The 21,538-nt window shown below is 35.5% G+C and overlaps 4 protein-coding genes across 16 annotated transcripts in view; 1 reads left to right on the top strand and 3 right to left on the bottom strand.

The window, feature by feature from the left end:
- LOC105224032 (rab11 family-interacting protein 3) overlaps positions 1-11,933 on the bottom strand; it is a 163,410-nt gene extending 151,477 nt beyond the window's left edge. For 7 of the 13 annotated variants that reach the window (XM_049457192.1, XM_049457197.1, XM_049457196.1 and 4 more), the window contains exons 1-2: positions 11,504-11,888; positions 9,570-10,766 (exon numbers count right to left, since the gene is read on the bottom strand). The gene's annotated coding sequence lies outside the window, so the exon portion shown is untranslated. Of the gene's footprint in view, positions 1-9,569; positions 10,767-11,503 lie in introns of all 13 variants that reach the window. The other 6 variants (XM_049457194.1, XM_049457199.1, XM_049457203.1 and 3 more) reach the window with 3 other exon arrangements.
- Positions 11,934-13,041: 1,108 nt separating this feature from the next.
- LOC105224031 (tryptophan--tRNA ligase, mitochondrial) lies at positions 13,042-15,153 on the bottom strand. Its single transcript, XM_011201998.4, has 4 exons — positions 14,886-15,153; positions 14,664-14,825; positions 14,315-14,577; positions 13,042-14,256 (listed from the first exon to the last, which is right to left on the bottom strand). The coding sequence occupies exons 1-4, from the start codon at positions 15,021-15,023 to the stop codon at positions 13,338-13,340; spliced, it is 1,482 nt and encodes a 493-aa protein (XP_011200300.1). The 5' UTR covers positions 15,024-15,153; the 3' UTR covers positions 13,042-13,337.
- A 394-nt stretch (positions 15,154-15,547) lies between these two features.
- On the bottom strand, positions 15,548-18,420 carry LOC105224030 (dihydrolipoyl dehydrogenase, mitochondrial). The gene is made up of 6 exons (XM_011201997.4): positions 18,253-18,420; positions 17,522-17,665; positions 17,077-17,460; positions 16,226-17,014; positions 16,066-16,155; positions 15,548-16,004 (listed from the first exon to the last, which is right to left on the bottom strand). The coding sequence occupies exons 1-6, from the start codon at positions 18,292-18,294 to the stop codon at positions 15,939-15,941; spliced, it is 1,515 nt and encodes a 504-aa protein (XP_011200299.1). The 5' UTR covers positions 18,295-18,420; the 3' UTR covers positions 15,548-15,938.
- A 359-nt stretch (positions 18,421-18,779) lies between these two features.
- On the top strand, positions 18,780-21,518 carry LOC105224029 (mediator of RNA polymerase II transcription subunit 19). Its single transcript, XM_011201996.4, has 5 exons — positions 18,780-19,472; positions 19,588-19,736; positions 19,801-19,908; positions 19,971-20,082; positions 20,141-21,518. The coding sequence occupies exons 1-5, from the start codon at positions 19,262-19,264 to the stop codon at positions 20,530-20,532; spliced, it is 972 nt and encodes a 323-aa protein (XP_011200298.2). The 5' UTR covers positions 18,780-19,261; the 3' UTR covers positions 20,533-21,518.
- Positions 21,519-21,538: the final 20 nt, after the last annotated feature.

Here is a 21,538-nt window from a genome sequence, read left to right as displayed (position 1 = left end):
CTTTCATTTTTTTCTTTTCGATAATGTTTCTTATGAGAATGTTATGTATTTATTTTTTTTCTCATTGTGATTTCAGCACTCTACTAATTATATAAATCATATCTACAATTTAACAGTGCCAAAAAACTATACATCACAATACTTCTATAATTATATTGAATAGAACAAAAAAACACAAACAGAACTTAGATAATATTATACTTCATACTGTGAGCTTTCACCTATTATTTCGGTCTTTCATATATTCTATATTCTAACAATATTATTTTCGCTGTTATTGATTCTCAATATAAAAGCGTTTTCACTTGATATTTCGAGCTTTCATAAAGGGTGATTTTTTAAGAGCTTGATAACTTTTTTTAAAAAAAAAACGCATAAAATTTGCAAAATCTCATCGGTTCTTTATTTGAAACGTTAGATTGGTTCATGACATTTACTTTTTGAAGATAATTTCATTTAAATGTTGACCGCGGCTGCGTCTTAGGTGGTCCATTCGGAAAGTCCAATTTTGGGCAACTTTTTCGAGCATTTCGGCCGGAATAGCCCGAATTTCTTCGGAAATGTTGTCTTCCAAAGCTGGAATAGTTTGCTGGCTTATTTCTGTAGACTTTAGACTTGACGTAGCCCCACAAAAAAATAGTCTAAAGTCGTTAAATCGCATGATCTTGGTGGCCAACTTACGGGTCCATTTCTTGAGATGAATTGTTGTCCGAAGTTTTCCCTCAAATGGCCATAGAATCGCGAAGCTGTGTGGCATGTAGCGCCATCTTGTTGAAACCACATGTCAACCAAGTTCAGTTTCTTCCATTTTTGGCAACAAAAAGTTTGTTAGCATCGAACGATAGCGATCGCCATTCACCGTAACGTTGCGTCCAACAGCATCTTTGAAAAAATACGGTCCAATGATTCCACCAGCGTACAAACCACACCAAACAGTGCATTTTCGGGATGCATGGGCAGTTCTTGAACGGCTTCTGGTTGCTCTTCACCCCAAATGCGGCAATTTTGCTTATTTACGTAGCCATTCAACCAGAAATGAGCCTCATCGCTGAACAAAATTTGTCGATAAAAAAGCGCGAACCACATTTCGAACCGAACACTGATTTTGGTAATAAAATTCAATGATTTGCAAGCGTTGCTCGTTAGTAAGTCTATTCATGATGAAATGTCAAAGCATACTGAGCATCTTTCTCTTTGACACCATGTCTGAAATCCCACGTGATCTGTCAAATACTAATGCATGAAAATCCTAACCTCAAAAAAATCACCCGTTATTTATATTCTTGGCGCTTATTTTAACTATAACAAAATCCTAAATGGTTACAAAGAATAATAAAATTTCATTTTAAAACTTTCATGCTTCACTATGAATTTTAATTAACAAAATTATCTTTTATATAATACTTTCACAAAATAAATGGAAATTTGATTAAGTGAAACTCTGTTTGCTCTACGAAACCACATATATCCGTAAGGCAATACCGGCGACAACAACAACAACAAATGTGTAAGATAATGCAATCTTAAACGCAGAAGACGCCACTTCCGTTAATATAGACACAATAAAGCTATGTTTCTGAGCCGAGCACGTACCAATTGTAATTAAAGTACAGACATACCAACAACTGTACACGCTTGTAAGCAGCAGCATCTACAGTAGCTTAAAACCACAGCTGCCACTTCCTGCACTCACAAACTCACGCGTATATTTGTAGAGCAACGCAAAAACCACTTCATCTTTTTAGTGTCTGCATTTCTCTTTTCTTCATCGGCAAATAACATATTAGCGGCTCATTGGTTGATCGGAAAAATATAAGCGAAGAGCAAAATCAACAATATAAGCGAGTGTTATAATCACCGCTAAGCACGCGCAGACAGGAAGTGGCGATAAAGGATGTTAAGCATTATGTAATAAAATAAGAAATTGATGGCAATATTATGAAAAGACACGATACAACTTAATGGAAGGAAATAGGGAGAAGGACTCCTTTAAGATTTTTTTCAGTTTTTTTAAACCAAAGGCGAATTGAGAAGTAGTTCGATTAGGCAACTCGAAGTATTTTAGATTCGCAAAAAGTATTTTTTCAATGTCTGTGATGAAAATTTAACTATACAAATGTCAATTGAGGTTAGGCACTGCAGCTGAAAAATGGATGCATAAAAGTTGTGAACATTTTGCGAATACTTTTAAGATATATTACCAACCCAAAAATAACATTTACCTTTCAACTAACCGGGACTAGTTCAATCACAGGGCGTCGTAACATCATCCGATCAAATTTAACCCGGACTGGCAACTTACACTTGTTATAAGGAGCGGCTGAGATGGCCTTCAGTGCCTACGCGATCTTTAGTTTTTTCAGTTTCGGGTAATTTTTGGTGTGCCATTTGATTATTGTCATACTCTCACAAAACCTACATCTCATCAATACAATGAGTTTAACGTAAGTAAGGTGATCAGCTACGTTTTCAAGCATCCGCTTTGAATCCACGACTTCGTTTTTGCAAAACATCTTTCGATACGAGTCTAGTATTGACAAGTTTCATACCCAAAACATTAACTGAAATGAATTGAGCCGATCCATAAGATATGTTGGTGACTCGCTGCTATCTCTTTGAGACCAACACGACAATTGCAAGCATTGTTTCTTGAACATTTTCGCAGAGGTCGATCGGCGACTCCCATGAACAAAGTTTAATGACCACAATATGCGCGGGGCGGGATAGATACCGAGAGTTGAAAAAAGAAGCGTTACACATATGCAGACAAACAAAGAAAGAGGCCGGAATGCGAGAGTATAAAGAGCTTGAGAAGCTGGCCGAATAGGGTAATGCTCGAGAATTCTATGAAAAGATGCGGCGACTAACGGAAAGTTTCAAAACCGGAACATACTCTTGTAGATCCCAAAGTGCAGATCTATTGGCTGATGCCAAAAGCATAATACAATTTAATTTATTCAAAAGGCACTAAATACCAGGTAAAATCAGGTGTTATTCCCGCAAACTAAAAATAACCCAGGTTAAGTTTACTGTAAGATGTCACACCGAACTTCATTCTGTGTCGCAAATAAGTCAAAAAAGGCCGCCAAATAGATGTTAACTGTCACGACCACAATTAGTCAGTTTGGCAGATTAATTGCAGAGGTGAATTAATGCCACAAATCTCACATACCAAAACAGAAAACGAGAGACAAACCGAATTCCTAAACCCAAATGACAACGACTAATGAAAATGCGACAGACAATGGAAACAAGATGCATTGCAAGCAATTAAAGCCACAAATAGCAATGAAATGCACGTACAGGAATTATGCTAGACAACGAGATCGAAACAAAAAAGGACACAAAGCAACAGCAACAAAAAACTGGGAATAAACACGAAGCAATGCAGTAAAAACGTGCAGTGAAAGTAGAATAAAGCAGAAAGTAGAATAAAGCAGAAAGTAGCTAAGATACTGGTGAGACGAGTGATTTACAAAGCACGCAAGACGGATCGACCGGCATTTTTGGTCATGTATGACTGTTTGATTAGTAAATATTGGATTAGGGGGCAAAGACAGTTAAAGGAATAGAAGAGCAGAGTGTGTATGAGGGAGAGAGTGATGGAGAGAAACATATTCAGTGAGAGAGAAAGTGTGCGCGAGCAAAGTAGTATGTTTCTCCTAAGTTTTAAGGACAGATAAAACAAGTTGAGGGTGTGAAAAAGATAAACACGTGCAGGTGCGGCAAAGGCGTTGTATTTGTTAAAAAGCAAGTGCGATGAATTTTTTTGAACACACATGTTATTAATCAAACACTGGCAAAGAAATGTGAGTGTAGTTTTCAGACATACATGCATATATGTATGTATATATAGCGAGTATATAGTCACAGACGCCTTAACTGCCTTGAAGGTGGCCGAAAGAAATTCGATAGTAAAAACGCGCACATAAAAAGTGCTGAGGTAATAAAAACAGATAAAAGGCCGCGTACATAAATATAAAGCGAAATTCTGCAGTGCAATGAAAATGTGCGCTTCCGCATTGTGGTTATGGAGAAGCAGTCAGACATAAAAAAGGAAATGAGAGGTAGAAAAAATCACCAAGAATTTCGTATGCAACCAAACGACAGCGTCGGCAGTTAAACAAAAGCGTTTCGGAAGCGAGTGGCGGTCTTCAAAGACAATGGCAACACTAAACACTTGTAAATTACCAGCGGTGAGCGACCGAAGCGAAACGCATAGACAGACAAATGGACGGACATAAAAACGAATGCATGCCTGATTCCGAAAGTTGGTTGGTCGGCTGGACTTGTGCTCGTGGGCTTTGCAAAGTATGAATGAACGCACTGACAAGTGCAAGAGAACCATTACCTGCGCAGGCCCGAAAATTATACAAATAAAACTGCATACCAGCAACATACATGTGTATGTACATACATACATATGTGTGTGAATAACTGTCTCTTAGTCGGAAGGCCGTGTGTTTGAGGTACTTCAGTGCTTTAGTACTTTTCTTAGGCAAATCAAAAATGCTTAAATAAACAAACAAGCGGCGGCATGTAAGCACTTATATTATGTAGTAGCGCTTTGTTGTTGCACAATTGCCGGTTTGTTCTTGGCTCTTTGCCGCCGCATGGCGTGCTGTAAACTACAACAACAACTACAATAATAATAAGTACATGCGCGGCAAAATCATCTTGTCTTTGTAACTGTGCCAAGGAAACGTAAATAGCAGCACACCAAATGACTACAACAACAGCAAATAGCAACAGCAGCAACGTCATGCCAGCAAACCAACAATTTTTTAAAGTTATGACAAAAATGACAGAAAAAATACAAGAAAAACATTAATTTCGGCCGTAACGTAGCCATAATACCCTACACAGTTGCACTTTTTATTGCATAAAAGGGTATAAAAAGGCTTTATCATGATATTGATGGGTCAGCTTGTATGGCAGCTATATGCTATGGTGATTCGATCTAAACAATTTCTTCGGAACATGTAAGAATTCCTTGGTTAATAATCTATGCTAAATATCGTTACTATATCTTTTCAAATAAAAAAGTTTTGCATACAAAAAGTTGATTTTGAACGAGCCGTTTGTATGACAACTATATGCTATAGTTATTCGATCTAAACAATTTCTTCGGTACTTATAGAAATACTTGAAATAATCATCTGTGCCAAATTTTGTGAAGATACCTTGCCAAATGTAAAAGTTTTTCATACAACAATTTGAACGATCATTTGTATGGCAGTTATGATGCGATCTGCGAAGAGAACAATACAGTTGCGCTAAATATGAAGATACCTTTTCAAATAAAAAAGTTTTGTATACAAGAAATTGATTTTGAACGAGCAGTTTGTATGACAGCTATATGCTATATTGGTTCGATCTGAACAATTTCTTCAGAACTTGTAGAAATACCTGAAATAGTCATCTGTGTTAAATTTGGTGAAGATACCTTGCCAAATATAAAAGTTTTTCATACAAGAACTTGATTTTTAAAGATCAGTTTGTATGGCAGCTATATGTTTTAGCTGATCGTTCTAGACAACTTTTTTATAAATTGTAGCAATGCCTGAGATAATAATCTGTGCCAAATTTTGTGAAGATACCTTGCCAAATATAAAAGTTTTTCATACAACAACCTGGTTTTGAACGATCAGTTTGTATGGCAGCTATATGCTATATTGATTCGATCTGAGAAATTTCTTCAGAACTTGTAGAAATGTCAGAGATAATAATCTGTGCCATTTTTGGTGAAGATAGTTTCAGAAAAAAAGTTTAGCAAACTCAGGCTTCAGGTGGATCGTTCAGTTTGTATGACAGCTATATGTTACAGTGGTTCGAGATCAACCATTCCGACAAACGAGCAGCTTTTTGGGGAGAAAAGAATATGTACAAAATTTTAGTGCAATATCTCAAAAACTTAAGGGCCAGTTCGCGTATATACAGATAGACGGGCAGGCTAAATCGACTCATCTCGTCATGATAATAATTTACATCTACCATATATGTATAGTTGACTGCCATAACTTGAACTCTTGAATTGGCAATAGAAGTCAAAACTCATACTAATATCCTTCCATAACTCAAAGTTCTCCATAGCTAGAGCTCTTGAATTGACAACAGAAGTCAAATTTCTTTCCATAACTCGAAGTCCCTCTAAATTTATTTTAAGTTTTATTGTGGATTATGGTGTTTCAAGCTCGCAAGTTTTAAGCGTATTTATTTTATAGCGTCTCCTACGTTTCCTTCTGTGTGTTATAAACTCCCTAGAACCTGTTCAGGGTATACAAAAAATTATTATGCAAATGTGGCAATGCGTGCAAGCTTTGCCAAAAACTACAAAATTTATTTTTTTCTCTCTTTTTTGGCCACCATCCATGCTTCGAAAAAAACGAAGGAAATGAAAAAAGTACCGTTTTGCAAGTATCCGCCAGTTGGCAGCTCTTCGGCCATTTGTCGTTGTCTGTCGGCAAACAAAAAGCGTGTAAATATGCAGCCGCTTGCACTTTAGCAAAAATATCAAATTTCCATAATGACTATGTTGCCACCGCCACTTAAGTTGCCCAAAAATATTTGCGGTACATATTCATGCACTTAAGCACACTCCCACTTGTTTAATTTGTAGTTGCGCACATTGCTTGGTACCTTCTGCTTTTTAGATGGCAGCCGGTTGCAGTGCATTTCCTCAAACGTTTAGCGAAAATTCAATGGTCTCTCATTCTGCCTGTTTCTATGCGCTGACATTTCTTCTTAGTCTCTCTGCATTCTTCTTCATACCTAATTTAGTCTCAACTCAACTCCACTTGCGTGATTCGGAATCCCTCATATACGAGTATTCTAAAATTTATGGTTATGACTCTGTTAGTGCTGTAGACTTCTTCAGAAAATGTTTTAGTGCAATGTATTTTATGACATTTATGCTTGAGCTGTCTGCCCTGCCCTTATGTCGTCATTATGTAATTTTTTGCTGCAGTGTCGATTGTATAACAAGTGGTTCTTGGTTGGCAATGCAGCTGCAGGAAGTTGTACTGCAGTTTTACAAGTGCTTGAGTAGTTTCTCAGGAAAGTGAAATAATGTTTTTGAGAAAATTGAAACAATGGATTACCCTAGTAATAAAGAGTTGTCAGAAGTTTAACGATTTTATAAGTTGTTGAAGCATTTTAAAGCCACGTCCTTCAAAGAATAATGTGTTGATTGTAGCTTGGAAGACTAAGAACGTCCTGAAGTCTGGATCTTCAAAAAATCAAGTGTTGATTGTGCGTTGCAAGACTAAGAACGTCCTGAAGGCATAATTTCCAAAAACTAAATTGTTGATTGTGGCTTGGATGACCAAGAATGTCATCAAGCCTCATAAAAATAATGTGTTGATTGCAGCTTGGAAGACTAAGCACGTCCTGAAGTCAGGGCCTCCAAAAAATAAAGTGTATATTATGACTGCAAAGACTAAGAACGTCCTGCGAGACAAAAAAAGTTTGAAGATGAGGAACTGGTAGCCTCACGCGGTCAAATATATTGTGAAACACGAGAAGAGCTCGCAGCATCTTTGAAAGTCAGTCGAGTAGTACAATTGATAGGCATTGAATGCAAGCGCACACTCTGAAGTCATGGCCGCCTAAAAATAAAGTGTTAATTTTGACTTGGAAGACTCAGAACGTTCTGCGCGACCAAACAAATTTGAAAATGAGGAAGTGGTAGCATTGCAAGATTAAGTCGTAAAATTCAAAAAGAGTTATCTTTGGAAAACATTTAACTCAAAAGCCAACATATTAGCTCAAGATCACAAGCACAAGTATTACAAGGCCGGAATTTTGTAAAATTGAAAACGAAACGCCTTGGAAACGTTATTTATCTGCTATCAGGTCACTAAAATAGTACAGGCTTAGGAACACTTAAGTCTAAAGGAGAGTCTAACCTCGCTTGAAGGCAAATTTAAGCAAAATACTAAATTAAAATATGTATGAATACTGTATAAAAACCTAACAACAACTTCCTTATAATGAACAACAACGAAATTTAGTGCAAGAAAAAATTAATCAAAAACAAGAGAAACTATTAAAATAAAGTATGTAGTTATAAAATTAAAATTACAAAAATTAAATACAAAAAAATATTAGAGAAACGTTTACCACAGGGGAATGGGTGTGAAAACTATGCACGTGGAAAATAAAAAATATATACATATTTCATATCTATGTATATATACACAACAAAAGAAAACACAACCGCAATTAACAAAACGAAAAAAATAAAAAAGAAAATCACACAAACCAAAGAAAAAAAGCGAAAAGAAAACGCTGGTGACTAGTACGAAGCCAAAAGCGAAGATCCACCGGGAAAATGACAAACATAAAACCAGCGAAAACAAGCAAGCAGTGAACAGTAGCAGCAGCAATAAGCAGCAGAAAACCGCTACCTACCAGCTTTTGGGCAACACAAACTCTAAATCACTACTAACTACCACACCACCTTTTGTACGCATGTTGCTGTGCACCGGTGTGTGACGGCACTAACCACTACATATTATATATTACATACAAACCAACATATTAACAAACAAATAAGACAAAAACCTGCACTAATAACAATAACAAAAGCGACAAGAAAAGTCATTAGAGGCGCACAACTGCCAACAGTCAGTCGACAAGCCGCAACGCCAAGCGCTCTTACCAATTTTAGTGGCTTACCAACAACGCGCACTGTTTTGTTGCTGGTGCTGCCTCAGCAACTGTTATATGTTCGCGCATGTTGCCGGTTACAAATATGGCTGTGAGCCGGCGATATCGCCAATTGGTACGTACGACTACCAACGCCTTATCGCTGCCGCCAACCGTCAACCGCACCACCAAGCTCAAAAACGCCTGCTCATTCAATGCACCGTGATTTGTCTTTACTCTCGCTATGCACGCTCCATACGCTCTTTTGGCATGAAGCACAGCAATTACAGCTCAGTTGGCCATTGCAGCGGTGCATGTACGTGGATTACAGTTTTCCTTTGATTGCATTTGTTGCTTTTTTCTTGATTTCTTTTTTATTTTGTCTTTTGAATGCTAATCTCCGAGGTGTAAGTGCATTTTGATGCTGAATTTGATTTCTACATAAATGCTAATTTTATGTTGCGCTTATGCGCATGAAATGTTGCATTTTTTCTCACACTCGGCTTAATTTCTGTATGTTAATATGTCAACTTTTTGTGTTAGTAGTGAGGATAATACAAATTGAGCTGAAAGCAATCGTATTTTCAGCATTCTATTAAAGACTTTTTTTTCGAAAAATTTGCTCGAAAGCGCTCATATATCCGATATGCTATATTACCCGCAAATAGTCATCTTCATCAATAGTTGAGAACTGAGTAAAAACTCTAAATTACATTCGAAGACTCTACACAATTAATCAAAAATAATTACATTTGATTTTTTAATATCTACAAGTGGATACGAGTATAATATAATAAAGACAGATGCTCGTAGTAAAATTGTTATCATTAAATGCGATTTCTTTTTCACAAAAGATTTGGATTTTCTTTACGAAAATAATACACTGACTAAAAATGTTAATAATTGTGCATTTCACTCACCGTTTTTAAAACAAATCTGCTTCCAATCCAACTAGAAAGAATTTGTTTACACTGCTTTGCCTTTCGATCGCTTATTTGACCGCTTGTTGCAAAGGTAGTTGTTAGGTAGACTTCCGTAAATGATGTTTGAGTCAACAGAAAACGGGTTCTGGTTGTAGTTTGTATAACCAAAAATAACCAAAAAAAAAAAAACAATATACACAAAACTCGAAGTTGCAACACAAAAACAAGTAATTTCAACTAGAATGCCAACGAGAACTCTTCTTTGCACACACTTTATCTTTTCTGCACTCTTTCCATTAATTTGTTAGAATTTGTACACTCTTATTTCTTGGATATATCTGTATGTTTGCACAAGTTGTGTTTGCGCTCGCTTAACGCACTTTGCTACACACTTTAATTGTAAATAATACACAGAAAATTATTTGACATTCACTGACATCGACTGCCTTTATTTCATTTCGGGGGCGTATTTGTATTTTATAGACGCAGATATTTTTGCACTGAAATGAAAATCACTTTACACCTTTGTTATTGCACTGCACAAGTAATCAGTAATTATAAATATATTTATGTATTTGTAAATATAAGCAGCTATATTTTATTGTTTCACGTTTTTTATGTGTAAACTGGTTGATTTTCAAACCTTTTTTTTGTAATTTTTGCTTGTGACACACACTGCGTTTATCCGCCAAAAAACTGTGCTGGAGAAGCGCCGAGATCAACAGCTACGTAAGTACTTAATATTTAAATGTTTTTGAGTGTATGTGTGCACACTGAGCAGGCCATTCGTCGCTGTTTTGAGAGTCCAGACGGTTTTCGGGAGTGAGCACTCGCAAGTGCTTTGAGCGAGTAAACAGGTAGTTTTCAATGCATGTACACTTTATATATTAATGTGGTTGTTATTGTTTTATCTGCTGCGAGATTTGTTTGCTTTTAATTTGTAGTCGTTGTTTAATTATTTTTTTTTACTTTATTGCTGGTTTTACTTTTTTGTTTGTTATTGTATATGTAGTTGTAGACGTTATTTTAGATTGCTGATTTTTCGTTGTTGTTGCGTTTTTAGTTAACTTGTTTTTGTAGCTATTTGGCAAGTAATGTTATGTGAAGTATTTAATTTTGCTTACACTTTTAAGCGTTTTTTGTTGCGCTGAGACTATATTCACTTAAAATTTCCTTTATGTTTTATACATTTGACTATGGAAGAAAGCAAATATTTAAATATTAGACAGTTAAAGTAAGCAATTTATTATAAATTCTTACATTTGTTATATATAATATATGTACATACATATATGTAATTATTCGATTTAAGATTATTCTATAACTTAAAGTTAACTATTTTGCCCCCATTTAGTACAATTGTCGCGGGTTAAATTATAGAAAATTTTTTAAACTTTAACTTTTGCACCATTATAGATTAATCTTTAAAGAATTTTTGGAAATTTTCATTTTTAAACTACTTTTTAATAATTTTTAAAATATTTTTAGTCTCAAACTTAATTTTTTCTTAAAAAAAATATCATTAAAATTTTTTAAATTTTTCCTTAATTTTTGTAGACTTTTCTGAAAATTGCATTTTAACTATTTTTTATTAATTTTTAAAGTATTTTTAGTCACAAATTTAGTTTTTTCATGCATAAAATGTATGAACATTTTTGAATACTAATTTTTTCAATATATTTTACCTTAATTTTTATAGACATTTTAAAAAATTAATTGTTTATAAAAGTTTTGATTAGTTTTTGATATTTATACTCTCAAATTTAGTTTTTTCGTGAATAAAATTTATGAACATTTTTGAAAAAATATGCAATAAAAATGTGTATGTTTACTATTTTCCTTTTCAAAAAAAATTATTTAATTGAAAATCACAGCAATTTTTTTTTCAAAATCTGAACATTGTTTACCACAATTTTGACCACAATATTTACCATAAATTTCCCCACGTTTTTTTTCACCAAATCTAAACATATTTTGTTAAAATTTTTATCACTATTTCATTATGCTCAAATATGCATAGCATAAAAATTCGGCTTTCACCTTACACGCACATCTTCACACATACATACATATGTACATACACTTGCACTTTACTCGTTCAATTTTTTCTCGAATATCCTACCTATCATTCATTGCACTTTAATGGCCATTTTTTCTTTTGCTTGCAACATTCGATGTACAACTTATTCAAATTTATATTATTAAAACACATACACTACATTTACATACATATTCACTTATATTACTTGCAAAGTAATCAAGTAATGCCGACAAACCAAACACACTAAACGCATTGAGTAGTTACCGCAAACTGTGGAGCTCTCGTAGCCAACGATATTAACCATCCGGCTAATCGGGCAAGTATACTACTAGCTGGCCATAAGTGCAAATGCACTCAATATCTGTACGTGGTGGTAGTGTGCTATGTATTAGTGTGCCAACCATTGACTAGCGGATGTATTTTTTCGGTTAATAAACGCTCTTTGTTGCAAGAGAGTAGGAAGAAAGCGTGTGAGAGTAGTGTATAATGTGACATAAGACGACTTTATTTGAGCTACGATGGAAAAAAAATTAAATTCTGAAACAATTTCTTTTCATAACTTCGAATTATAAGCAAATTATATAAATTATGGTTTTATATCCGGCATTGGGCCTAAAAACTTATGTATTTGAAGTAAAAAATAATAAAAAATCATTAAATTATTATTTTTTGGGACTACACTTTTTTAATTTTTCATTCCGGTATTTGGCTTTACAAAATTTTGATTTTTTAATCCGACATTGGAATTATTATTTTACATTCCAGCATATGTGATTAAAAATGTATCTTTTGGGACTAAACTTTCCTTTTCATTCCGGTATTTCCAATTAAAAAACTTGAAAATTATTTTCGATTAAGGTTTTTGGAAACACAAAATAAAATAAAAATTATTCAAATATTAATTCAATTATGTTTTAATGCATTATTTATTTCCTCCTCTTCTTAAATTTATTATGGCCGAGTGTAGCATGCAACTGAGCGTTGAAATAAAGAGAATTTGTATTATTATTCAGAAAGAGAGAGCCAAAACTTGTTTACTCGATGCATTCAGCATCGTGCTCTCTTTAAGCCTCCATAAAGTAGGAAAACCTTTAACTGGCCACTTAATTGCACAGGTAGCCATAAAATACGAGCATTTTTTAACGCTCAGCTCCAGTGAGAAACGAGTATAACATATGTATGTATGTGTGTGCGAGAGTGCGCTCTACTGCAGCAAGTGCAACACAACGAGGACGTTGTTTTGGGTGGCATCTCTTGCGAGTGCAGCAGCAACAACAAAATCAGGACACAGATGCTTTATATCGTGCAATGTTAAAAAGGCGTTGTCATCTACAAATTTGTGTTAAAAATTTGGTAATAATATAAAAAATCTGATTTTTTTATTGAAATTTTTTTTTTATAATTTTTTTCTTTACAATTAAAACACAATTTTTTTCAATAGCGCAAATTTATTTTCCGCATCAAAATTTAATTATAAAATAAGTTTAGAAAAAAATTGCATTTTTTTTTAATTTGTCAGCTTAAAGCTTAAGTAGCAAATTTACGCTTGCTACTTATTAGTGTTCAAAACAAAAATTAGCAGAAAATAAAATAAACGCTCTAAAATAACCTAACGCACAGAAAATTTATACAATAAAACGCACCTAAATACGCACGCACACGAAAATCTCACACACAGCCAGTGGAACAACTTAACGGTACTAAAGAATTTGCTACATTAATACCTAAATCTTTATCTCTTTTTGTTGCTTGTCTCCCTTCACTTCATTGGCATCCATTGACTTCTTTGGTACCAAAGCCTTTGTCGTAACCGCTAACGATGCTTCCGCTGGCTTGCTTGCCGGCGCTGCTGTTTTAATGTCCAATTTCGGTGGCACATTTAAATCCATATCCGTGTTTGTTTGGATTTCAACACGCATTTGTTGCTTTTTCTCGACGCGCAATTGTTGTTTCGGCACTAGTGGCACCTCAACGTCACCAACCTTTTTCGTCTCAACTACTGGCTTCTTAGCTTTCGGTATAACTTTCACCTCCTCCTTGTGTTCTAATATGGCTGGCATATTGGGTAAGGCACCCATGCCAAGCTTTTGCTTTACTTCTGCTAAAGTAGCAGCAGCGGTTTCTCGCGCTTTCTCAGCACCCATCTCCAGCAAATATACCAATTCGTTGCGCCGCAACAGCTGTTGATTGATTTTATTACGTATGGGACGCAGATGTTCAACAATCTCTTCCGCTACGATCATTTTGTATTTTCCGGTATCTATGCTCTTGGCCTCATCGCAAATTTGTTGCACACTCTTACCGGAAAGCAGTGAATGTATGCTTATTAGATTACTAACGCCTTGGCGTGTTTCAGGACTATAGTGCACGTCCGAACAAAAGTCTGTGACGGCCTTTTTGACTTTTTCTATGATGACGTCGGCATCGTCGGTTAGACTTATAACCGCTTTTGGATCAACATCGGATTTGGACATCTTTTTGCTGGGATCACGCAGGGAACGTATGCGCGCCGCACTCTTATCACTAATGACAGCGTGGCAAATCGGGAACGTGTTGCCGTATTTGGTGTTGAATGTGCGTGCTAAATGTTGCGTAAGTTGTATATGCTGTATTTGGTCCTCACCAACAGGCACATGGGTTGATCTGCAAAATAGAGATTAATATCATACTTAATAATATTGTGTATTGGAGATTAATATACTTGTAAAGCATGATATCCGCTGCCTGTAACACTGGATAAACAAATAAGCCCAATGGCACTTCTTTCACTGCTCGTGTCTTCTCCTTATACTGTGGCAGATGACCCAAACGTGCCATAGTTGTCATGCAGCCCAATATCCATGACAGCTCTGCATGTTCTTTCACAGCTGATTGAACAAACAATGTAGACTTTTCGGGATCAATGCCACATGCCAACATTGCTGCAGCCATATGAAATATGTTTTCACGCAGAGTGATAGGATCCTTTAGCCATTGAAGAAAAAATCGTAGATTTTTTAGCAAACATGTATGAATTGAGGTTAACTTTTGTACGCTGTTAAGCAACTCACTTGTGGCACTGTTAATGAGTGCATGTCGACAATGCAAAATGATACATCCTCTTTGGCATTCTGTAACTTTGTCCAATTTTGTACTGCACCAAGATAATTGCCCAAATGTAAAGCACCAGTGGGTTGTATGCCAGAAAAGACCTTTCGCGGATATTCAGAGTTCTGCAAAATAAGTTCTTACATAACGTATTTCGCTAAATTCCAAACAAGATAATTATGTACATCTATGGTATCTTTGGTTTTATGCACTGGACGCATGGATATGCCCTTTCGCGGCTGATTTTGTAACAGCAATGTTACACTGCTTCCACGCAGTGCATCGCGTGCGGCGACACATGACAACACCTTTAAAGTATTCATTATAAGTTACACAAAAAAATACAATATATATTTAAAATGTTTTATGCTTTTAGTTAAATAAAATTGGATTATTTTGCCAAAAGAAAAAATTCTGAACTGAAAAATTGAATTGGACAATTTTTTTACATTGACAGTTCTGGTTGCCAACTTCATACATTATGTGAAATTGAGGAATTTCTGAGTAGCGAAGAAAAACAGTGTAAAAACAAAAACTGAAAAAGCCTGACGTAAATTTTATTTTTTTAAGATTACTTTTGCGAGGAAATATTAAACATACTGTTCTTAAAAAGCATTAATATTTAATTTAAAACCATTTACTAAACACACGTATTAAGTTATTCTTAGATAAGAGTACGTTACTGTGTTAATATATGAGATTAATAATTAATATGTTGTATGTTATTAATATATGGGAGACACATAGGTTTCTACAATGGTATTGGTAGTTTTCCAAAATTTAGTCAGTATCAATTCCAAATTAATTCTCTACATACCTCAAGATATACAAAATAAAACAAACCAAATAATGGATTATCGCAGTGTTTTCCATTTTTATTTTAAAATGTTTCCTTTTCTATACTATTACCATTAAGTTTCGTAACTGGTTTCGCATATTTTGTTAAATTTTACATATGTTTACATTCATTACACAGGTTCATTGATTGAAGAATCAGTATTAGCTAAACTCATTGAGACCAGAACTATTTCGCAAATGACCGTCACAAATCCGCACAGTTGAAAGGATGGAATTGGGAAATGTAAAACTCTTAGAGCATAGACTTCCAGCGCAGAGAAATCACAACTTTTGCGACTTTTTATTACATAATAAATAAAATTTAACGAAATTGAAGGCAGAGTGAGTTTTGTAATAAATGTTAAGTGAATATTGCTTCGCTAACTTAGCGCTGATAGTGATTAGAAGTTGATGGGTTTGCCGAACGCGGCCGCAACATTGGCTTCACGGAGAGCTTCAGCGCATGTCTATAAAAGAAAATGTGTAAGCAAAATATTTTAATATTTATAAACCATTTATGGGACATACGGGATGAGCATGGCAGACACGGGCAACGTCTTCAGAAGCGGCGCCGTATTCCATCGCTAAAACGGCTTCGTTGATAAGTTCACCAGCACTCTGTTTAAAAAATAGCAATATCATATATTATAGTGTCAAACTCACATAATTTTATAAAAAATCTACTTACGGGTCCAATGATGTGTGTGCCCAAAACGCGATCGGTAGCCTTATCCGCCAACACTTTGACGAAACCATCTGTCTCGTTATTGGTCTTTGCACGCGAGTTAGCCAAGAATGGGAATTTACCAACTTTGTATTCAACACCTTCTTGCTTCAACTGCTCCTCGGATTTGCCAACCCACGCAACTTCGGGATGTGTGTATACAACACTTGGCACACAGTTGTAGTCGATGTGTACATGACCACCAAGAATGCCCTCTACACAAATAATGCCCTCATCTTCGGCTTTGTGTGCCAACATAGGTCCGTGAATGCAATCTCCAATGGCGTAAATGTTTGGTACAACAGTTTGGAAATTGGCATTGACCGGCACGCGTCCCCTATCGTCTTTAACAATGCCAACAGCGTCAAGACCAAGACCCTCGGTGTATGGACGACGACCAACAGACACTAGCAAAGCATCGCAGGAAATGTCTTGTTTCTCACCAGACTTGGCATTTTCCACAGACACGGTTACGTTATTGCCACTGCGCTGTGCTGCAAGCACTTTAGTTCCCAACAAGAATTTCAAACCTTGTTTTGTCAGTACTTTTTGGAAAGTTTTGGACACTTCAATATCGATGCCAGCACCGCCAATAGTTTCCATGAACTCCACAGCAATGACTTCAGCACCTAAACGGGACCAGACAGAGCCCAACTCCAAACCGATAACGCCAGCACCAATGACAACCAATTTTTGGGGCACCTGCTTGAGTGAGAGCGCACCTGTGCTCGATACGATAACCTCCTCGTCGATCTAATTATTGAAAAATACTTGAGTTTTACCAAAAAATGAATTTGGTAATTTTAATTACTTACCTCAATGCCAGGGAATGGTGTAACTTCACTGCCGGTGGCAATCATAATATTTTTCGTATTTACGGTTTCAACGCTGCCATCATCTTTCGTAACTTGCACTTGATTTGGGTTCACAATGCTGCCCAATCCAGTTAACTGTGTAACTTTGTTTTTCTTGAACAATTGGGCGATACCTCCGGTAAGCGCTTTGACAGCATTCACTTTCTGCTGCATCAGCTTGTCCAAATCCAAAGAAACACTGCCGCAGTTAATGCCGCGATTGGCTAAATCACCAGAATGTGCCATGTGGTAGTAATGTGAATTGTTAAGCAAAGCCTTTGAGGGAATGCAACCAACATTAAGGCAAGTGCCACCCAAAGTAGGATTTTTCTCAACACTGACGGTCTGCATAAAATATAATTAAATTATCTTATCAGAATATTAAAATAATTAACGCTATACATACTTTCAATCCCAATTGGGCGGCCTTGATGGCAGCGACATAACCACCTGGACCGGAACCAATAACAACCAAATCAGCTTCATGTGTACTCGAGTAGAAGCGACCATTTAAAGCTCCCAAAATAGCGCCATTCGTACGCAAAGGCGTCTGCAATTGATAAGAATTATATATTGAACAACAAAAAAAACTATAACGTGATCACGAGGTCATCACTTAAGTGACATATCCATCAAATAGGCTAAAACTAAACGGCACAGTCGAAAATTTAAAAATGTATGGTGTGTGCTTACGATTTAAATGATGCTTATCAGTAACAAATATACACATGTTATATATTCACCCGACTTTGCGTAATATGATAATAAAAAAAATTGATTTACAATTTTCTCCAGATTTTTAAATCAATCAGCTGTTATGATAAGATTACATTTATGTGTATATGCATTTTTGCACGCCTGCGCCCGCAGTTGTGCTTCACATTTATTATGCATTTTGATGCAATCAATTATTTTTGCATTTCAAGACCAGAAATGAAAATTTAATTAAAGATATACCGCAAATCCATTCATTTATACATTCTTTTTAGCTGTGGCTCCGCATAGTTAATGTCCATGAACCCGTTGAATAGGTTAATTCAGATGAATTGCATAACCACAAAAAAAAAATCCACTAAACCAGTAAGAATTACACGTTCACAATCACTTTTTCATGACATTTTTTTTGGATAATCTCACCTTAATGGCTGCTGCCATGGCATTACGGAGAGTGCACTGCATTTTGAAAAGGCTTTTGTTATTTTATAATCTTAACTAAATGGCTGAAATACAATTTCTACTTCTACTCGCGAACAAGAAATTCCTCCGGTGACAGGCGAATAAATTGTAGAAATATTTGGCAGCGAAGTGACATAAAAAGCGAGATGTCAAAATATAAAGCGAATGTCAAATGAGAAATTGCAAAAATATTTGAGTTGGCAATAATTTGATTGTTTTAAATCAACGTTAAAATAATAAAAAAAAAATACTATTAAAGATTTATTTCATTAAATATTATAATCCAATTTATCCATGTACGTTTGAAATATTTATTGTGCATGAAAATGTAAAAATTATTTTTGCGAAGCTGCACATTCGTTAACTTTAGCTAGTACACAAACCTTTTGCTTTCTTTTCAATCTTCAACATTTTTTCTTCACACGTTAATTTGTCTTTTCTGCCAATTTTTATCCCACTTTTGACAGCTGTAAAGGTAATCTGACATTCGCATTTGTTCAGTCTTAAGATGGCGATAAAATCGAAATCTTCTGTGTATTTTTCGCAAATTTAAATTTCATTATTTATGTTCAAAAACACGTAAAAAGTACATATAAATACGTAAATATTGTTATTAAGTTGACTGGAAAACAAATATTACACCGAAGGCGCAGAAAAAGTGGCCTTGGAAGTTAATTCAGTGCAGCAGAATTTACCGTCGCAGCAGAGCTAAATGCTCAAGTTGGCAAACGCTATGCAGACGAAGCAACACTAGCAGTACGGGGGAATTGTAACGGCAGACAATTTTTTAGTGCAATTCGGAATAAAATAATTTGTAAAGTCCTTGGTGTTGAAACACGCAAATTAACGTTTATTTTGTGGGTGTGTACGTGTTGGAAGTAAAAATTACACATATTGGATGAAGAATTTCTCGCCTCATCTTGTATTACACCGATGAAGTGGTAGCACTACCTTCTATATAAAAGCCAGCATGATGAACAATTATAGCAACATGATGATTGGCGACCAATTTCGCAAAATGGAAAGTACAACATATTCCCCAAAGTCATCACCACACGGTGGCCGATCACCTGTGGTGTCGAGACAAGATTCATCGGGCACACTTAAGACTACGATATCGCTTGGCAAAACGCCAACGATAATACAGACAGGACCTTTTTACTTATGGAAAGAACCACCAGGTGTGTAACATTAGCTTTATAATATTTAAGTAACGAGAATATTTGAACTTATTTTACAACAAAATATCAATTATGGATTTTAAATAATAAGGAATATTTGAATTTACTTATGTAGGCAAAGGCGAATTGACGGGTGATAAAGACTTAATGACCGAATATGGTTTGCATCACACACTAACTAAGTTTAAGGATAAAAAAGTAAAAGAATCGCTAGCGTCGTTTCTACCCAACCTACCTGGCATTTACGACACCACAAGCAATCTGGTTAGTACTAAGTTTTACATAGAATATGATTATTGTGTTTTATAAAACACCCCTTGTATTGCAGGAAAACAGCACACTGCGTAGTGTTATTGAAAAACCGCCGATTGTGGGCAAGGAATTAGTGCCATTAACTGCCGTACAATTAGCCGGTTTCCGCCTGCATCCTGGACCTGTGAGTACTCTAAAAACTCACTGCAAATATTGCAACTATTTGACATTGTGTTCTTTTTCTAGCTACCTGAACAGTATCGTGCGCTGAATACGACGCCCGCACGTAAACACAAAAATAAGCATAAAAAGCACAAACACAAAGACGGCGCTGTGCCACAAGAAACATCACTCATGGGTAAGAATTGCAACGCTACATTATACCAACACACGTTTAACTCTCTGTTTGCTTACAGATTCCGCTGGACTGGAGACCTACGAGCGTAAACATAAAAAACAAAAACGGCATGAAGACGATAAAGAGCGTAAGAAACGGAAAAAGGAGAAAAAACGTAAAAAGAAAAGCCACAGTCCAGAGCCCTCAACCGCAGGATCCGTGGCAGGTGGCAGTGGTAGCGGCGGCGGCGGTACAGGTGTTGGTGTGAGTGGTGGCAGTGTGGGTGGCGTTACAATGGGTGGCATACCGCCAATGGTTGGGGGTAGTGGTAATGCGGGTACAGTAGGCAGTGGTGTAAATGTTATGCCCGGCACAGTGGTAGCTATGCAACAGCCAGTGCAACAACAACAAATGACACCAGCGCCGATGCTAAATGACATGGGCACGATATCACAGCAATTAATGCTGTAGGGATGTGACAAAATGCACTCGTGGTGCAAAAGTGAATGCAGCAACAAAAAGTAATGAAAATGTGAATCAAAAAGAAAGCAAAATAAAAGCGTCGCGCTGAAACTTAATATTGCAAGAGAAAACACAAACACACATTTTGTATCCTCACACAATTAGCAAACTAATATACGCAAACAACAACAAACTCAGCAAATGTTTATTTTGCAAATTGCAATTTTCTTATGTAGATTTAGAAACTGTAACTTAATGATTAGTTTAATTTTAATGTAATTTTGTTTTTCAATACACACTTTCCAATTCAAATAATTTATTCTAATCAAAAAAAGTTGTGTATAAACAAACAGCTAGTAAATATTATTTTATTTAAAAAGTGTGACCGCATAATTAGTTTAGTGCCGTAGTCGTTCAATGAGTAATTATCTATGGATGTGTGATTAAGCAAGCATTAATAATAAAATATTTACAATTTAATAATGACACCATAAATTTATAGAATAAATAAGGTTGGAATTTTGCAGTTTTGTAAATTTGAATACGACGACTTTCAAATACAAAAAAAAAGTTTGAATGAATAATTGATCGCTTATTAAAGGGCAGGTATTGAAAAGTAAAATCAATTGCAATTTTGATTTGAATAAACTTTATTTTATTATGATAACGGTTGAAAAATTGCACATGCATGGATAATTTGGAAAGCAAGCGACTGGTAATTTGTAAATTTAAGAGCATAAAAACCACCATTGTGTCAAGAGCGCTGCACAGCAGCACTATTGGGCCAAAATTTTACATACATATGAAAAACGATATACATACATACATATATAAATATTTACAAAACATTTTAATTAAAATTACCGTTAGTTTATTTTAATTTAGTTTAGTATAAAATGACGTTTTTCTTTTTAGGGAGTTTAATACAAAATAATACTTTAGCAATTAATAAGAGGTACTAAGAAAATAAAAAAAATAAAAATGTATGAAAGTAACATTAGTGACGAAAAATTAA

The sequence above is a fragment of the Bactrocera dorsalis genome, chromosome 5 (assembly GCF_023373825.1).
Source record: "Bactrocera dorsalis isolate Fly_Bdor chromosome 5, ASM2337382v1, whole genome shotgun sequence".
In the NCBI taxonomy this organism is placed as follows: domain Eukaryota; kingdom Metazoa; phylum Arthropoda; class Insecta; order Diptera; family Tephritidae; genus Bactrocera; species Bactrocera dorsalis.
This window is presented reverse-complemented; position numbering and strand designations above follow the sequence as displayed.